The sequence below is a fragment of the Alosa sapidissima genome, chromosome 8 (assembly GCF_018492685.1).
Source record: "Alosa sapidissima isolate fAloSap1 chromosome 8, fAloSap1.pri, whole genome shotgun sequence".
In the NCBI taxonomy this organism is placed as follows: domain Eukaryota; kingdom Metazoa; phylum Chordata; class Actinopteri; order Clupeiformes; family Clupeidae; genus Alosa; species Alosa sapidissima.
The window spans coordinates 31,884,829-31,889,828 of NC_055964.1; the positions used below are offsets into that span (position 1 = coordinate 31,884,829).

Below are 5,000 nucleotides of genomic sequence, written 5' to 3' on the forward strand. Positions count from 1 at the left end.
AAGAGTTTGAAGAATCATCATTTTTCCTATGAACACCTTGTGTTTTTCTAACAGTTAAAATCAGCTGAAAACTAAAAAGTCAAGGGGCCAGTGAGAAAGAGAGAGAACGTTATTGTGTGTGTGTGTGTGTGAAAGAGAGAGAGAAAGAGTGGGAAAGCAGGCCTCAAACACACAGAAAAATAATTTCCCACTTCATCAGCCGTAAGAGGTATGAATTGCCTATATGCCACACACTTCCTGGAGGACTTTTCAGCCAGCACAAACATTTGCGATTGACCATCAACTGCATTGTTTTAGCATACCTGTTTACATGGGTGTTACACCTAGTGAATGAGCACGTTACAATGCTGAAGGATTTATGCATGTGTGTCGAAGTTGAATAAAGAGTTGCACTGTCGGGCATAAACAAGATGTTTAGTGTCGGAGTGAACACGAAAGGGAGCAGAACGTAACAGAAGATGCCGTTTCTGACGCTTCACCGGAAATAAATGTGCTGGCTGAAACTGGCATACAGTCCACTGTACTTGTTGTGAGTATTGTGTGCTGACTGTGGTGGTGTCTGCTGGTGTCCCCTCTGACCCCTGACCCCTGACCCCACCGCAGCCTGTCGGAGAACCAGTCCCTGCTGAGGATGCCCCCCTGGGAGAACATCTGGCTGCTGGGCGCCATCTGCCTCTCCATGTCCCTCCACTTCCTCATCCTCTACGTCGAGCCCTTGCCAGTACGTCACACACAGTGTGTGTGTGTGTGTGTGTGTGTGTGTGTGTGTTGGGGGGGGGGGGTTGAAATTGTAGAAAAATCACTGGCAAAATGTCAGGAAAGTTGAAGCATTAGTGATGCTGTTTTTAGTGTGGCATAGTGGGGGGCTAATGCAAGGACATCATCATCATCATCATCATCAACATGCCAAACCACCATTCTGGAACATTCTGGGAAAACCAACGTCACTTCTAGATGTAGATACAGACAGAGATAGATTGATCGATGGATGGATGGTTGGATAGATAGACAGATTGTTTTAGATATTTTAACACACAATAAGAGTTGTTGTGATGCTGTTGTAGAGTCCCTCACTGCATTCCTGTGTGTGTGTGTGTGTCCTGCCCACAGGTCATCTTCCAGATCACCCCCCTGAACGTGGAACAGTGGGTCGTGGTGGTGAAGATCTCCATCCCAGTCATCCTCTTGGACGAGCTTCTTAAGTTCATGGCGAGGAACTACCTGGAAAAGGGTAAAGATCTGGACAAGCCGCCGCAGGAGCAGGGCTGGTCTCTGGCCAGCTGCACGGAGGGCATCTCCTGGCCCTTCGTGGCGGTCATACTGCCCCTAGTGGTGTGGCTGTATAGCATCAACACTAACTCAGCTGCCACCGCCGCAGGAATGGTGTCCTCCTGAGGCAACGAGCAAGCGGCCGCCTGGCTCAACGACTGACTGACCGACTGACTCCTACCCATGATCCTGTCCCCAAACACCTGAGTGAAACTAACACACTTACTCTCTCACACGCACACAAACACACACACACACACACACACACACACCTCTCAACAGAATTTAAAATTAAAAAACAAAGAAAAAAAGAGAGATTTGACCAAGCAGGGGCTGTATTAACCGAACAGTTTGACAGTTTAACATTATGAACAGTTTGTCCTACACAATAATAATGGTAATAATTATTATTATTATTGTTATTATTATTATTGTTATTATTATTATTATTATTAGTAGTAGTAGTAGTAGTATTGGTTTGGTCTATGACTTCCATTATCATTCCATTAATCTTCACTCTTCGTTTTCAAGTACGTTGTACAACTGAATTCCTATTGAACAGACAGTTTTGTTTGGATTTCCTATATGCGCTTTAAGAAGGACATATTTATTACACATTGACCAGTACAGAGGGGGTATTCCAAGTACGTGGTTTAGTGACAAACCTGGGTAAGTGGTAAACCTCCTATAACAGCCATATGGCACATTGTTGTGTTAGGAGAATGAAGCCATACAGTGCTTCTATTAGGAGGTTTACCACTTACACTGAGTTAACGTACCCAGGCTTGTCACTAAACCACGTACTTGGAATACCCCCCAGAGACACAACACTATATTGTATAGCGATGCTTCGTAGGTGTTTGAGTCCAGGGGGGCGTTCGCAGGACTCTGAATCGCCCCTTGGAATCAGCAGGCGTTGTAGACCTGCTGACTGATAGTACTGTATCTTAGTAGAGACTCAACTTCTATAGACTCTTTATGTCGATGCCTGTGTATACGGCGAGCATGTTCTCAATGGCACAATTGGACACAAATATTTTTGTTTTAATAACAGATGCTTGTTTTTTGCCTGTGGTTTTTATAGTTTCTCACTGTGTTTTATACATTTCTCACTCTTGAGTTCATCTTAGAACGTCCATAGAATGTAGGGAGTGTTTGGCCAGCTGCTGTTCAGATTACTGAAGCGTGGAGCTGCTTGAGCTTCAGAGCTACAGCGCCCCCTTGAGGACTTCAGAGGTGCATCCCGTTTGAGTTTAGTCAGGTGCTCTGGTGGTAGGTGGTAACCTACAGAGGTCATCATGCTAGGATTTCCTTTTTCTTTTAAAAACTGAAGAGAAGTTTACTCCACTGGATAGGTGTGGTCAGTGATCGGCCCAGATGAGAGTTAGGATCAATAATGAATCCCCGAAGCCCATACTGTTAGCCTAGCTTAGCTTAGAGTTGTCTGATTAGCTTTGAGTTATCTGATCAGCAGATGGTCAAACAGCTACTGCCTTATTAGAGATATCTCCAGTATGTAACTGATGCACTGTTAACGTTGAGCAGCTTCTTCAAGTCTGTGGTGCTCTCGCTTCATGTCTGTAGTTGTGTGTGCTGGACGTGCCAATGGTGTCACACACGCGCTCAAAGCACAGGGACGTTTGGAGAGCTGGGGGACTCTGGGACAGATTTGTCTCCTGATTCAAGCCAGATTGGTTCAGGAACCATTTCCCATGAGGGTGCCCCCCTCAAAGTCTGTGTGCACTGGTTCACTGCTCTTGAATGTTTGAAGTTTTTTTTTTTTTTTTTTTGACACAAAGGTCAAGGATCATGTTTACTTGAATTTAATAGTACTGTTTTTCATGCAGTTATTTTGTATGTATAATTTAGGTCCACTTTTTAGATCTTCTTGTCTTTTAACAAAGCCTCTTTGGTCATATTATTAGTTATTTCTATTCACCCGACGTCAATGTGCACATACTGTACTTGAATACACATAGATGCTGATTGTAAGAATAGAGCACAAGAGAGGCTGTAGTGGGCCCGGCGGTATCGCTCGTGGCCATGTTGGAGCAATGCACTCTGGGATTTGTAGGCCTGGGCCTTACTTAGGGCAGTGGGCAGATAGAGAGAAGTCTATATAAATCTGTACATAGCACAAAACACTATTCCTGTGTATAAGAGATTTCATTTTAGAGATACGTTTTAGATGCTTCATATTTTTGACACTATTCGTAGTTGAGGTATGTTGTAAAGGAGGAGATGGGCTGACAGGCACATTGGTGGGTACGGTGGATTGCATGGCGCTGAGATGTATACAAAACGTCCTTAAAACGTCCCTTCCCCCCTAACTGCTGTTTCCTCCTCCAATGCCTTCCAAACGCCTCCCCACAGAGTGAGTACACTTACTGCATGTGTGTTCATAACTATAATCAGCACCTATTCCAACTTCCCAACACTATCTCTCACACACACACACAACACACACACGTTTAGGTTAGATTTGGGTTTAGGTTCCCCAAAAATCTGGTGTGAGTGTTTCATGGTCCTCACACATTTTTAAAATAGTCATGAAACATTCCAGCACTGACCAGTGACAGTGTGATTGCTACTCACAATGACATATTCCACTATTAAACTATATATTTTTTAATGCTGTGTGAGTTTTAGATTTAACGTTTTAAAGATTATTTTAAATTATCAGTTAGTTTTAAATGTTATTTAAAATGTTATTATATTTATTTCATATTCTACTTCTTTTTTTATTACTAAGAATGAGATAAGATAGTAAGTTTCTCTCTGCTTCTCTTCCATGCTCTGACTGTGTTTTCCCTTCTTTTTCTCCTCCCTCTCTCTTCCTCCTCTTTCTCTCCTCCCCCTCTCTTCTTTCCCTCCTCTCTCTTTTTCTCCTTTATTCCTCCTTTCTCTCTTCCCCATCTCTTCTCTCCCTCCTCTTTCTTTTATCTCCTTTCTTCCTCTCTCCCTCCCTCCATCTCTCTCCCTCCCTCCATCTCTCTCTCTCTCCTCCCCCCATCCCTCTCTCTCTCTTCCCCCTCTCCTCCCCCCCCCTCTCTCTCCCTCTATCCCTCTCTCTCTTCCCCCTCACTCTCTCCCTCTATCCCTCTCTCTCTTCCCCCTCTCCTCCCCCCCCTCTCTCTCCCTCTATCCCTCTCCCTCTCCTCCCCCTCTCTCTCTCTCTCTCCCTCCATCCCTCTGCAGCGCCGGCACTGTAAGGCCGTCCCCTCCTGCCGTGCGCCCTGTGAGGCGTGTCTTTAGTGGTCTGTTAGTGCATGAGTGTTCTGATCCACTGCCCATCTTCCAAGACCTGCATGTTTCAAAAAATCAGCTTGTAGGAAACTAAAGAGTGATAGAGCTAGAAAGCAGAAAAGAAAGGGAACGAATAAACGAGTAAAAAAAATAAATAAAAAACAAAAATGGCTGATCTTAAAAAAGAGAAGAAACAATTGTGCTTAAAAATTGGAGTGAATGGATGCAATATTAGAGAAAGCAAATCAGCCATTTTCTTTAGTGACCCATCCCCTCTCCCCCAGTGAACCCTGAACCCTGCCCGACCCTGCGCCCTCACCTCCCCATCAATGTATTTCGGACAGAGAAAGGCAAACGTACATTTCCCCAATAGCTCACGGTTTCTGTCTACTCCATGGTGCATGGCCTTTCTGTCGCTACAGTAGATTCCTGCTTCTGTACAATACTGCTCCATTTCAACCACCTAGAAAGGGAGGGAGGAAAGG

At 44.5% G+C, this 5,000-nt stretch overlaps 2 protein-coding genes across 3 annotated transcripts in view; one reads left to right on the forward strand and one right to left on the reverse strand.

Annotated features, from left to right (window-relative positions):
• atp2a2a (ATPase sarcoplasmic/endoplasmic reticulum Ca2+ transporting 2a) overlaps positions 1-5,000 on the forward strand; it is a 40,275-nt gene that overhangs the window by 34,834 nt on the left and 441 nt on the right. Inside the window, exons 20-22 of one of the 2 annotated variants that reach the window (XM_042101549.1) lie at positions 604-721; positions 1,111-1,231; positions 4,468-5,000. The exon at positions 4,468-5,000 is cut by the window's right edge and continues 441 nt beyond it. In XM_042101549.1, the coding sequence (XP_041957483.1) occupies positions 604-721; positions 1,111-1,231; positions 4,468-4,481 (253 nt within the window). In that variant the 3' untranslated portion in view covers positions 4,482-5,000. Of the gene's footprint in view, positions 1-139; positions 152-603; positions 722-1,110; positions 1,232-4,467 lie in introns of those variants that run through there. The other variant, XM_042101550.1, reaches the window with a different exon arrangement.
• anapc7 (anaphase promoting complex subunit 7) overlaps positions 1-5,000 on the reverse strand; it is a 25,674-nt gene that overhangs the window by 8,086 nt on the left and 12,588 nt on the right. The window lies entirely within an intron of this gene.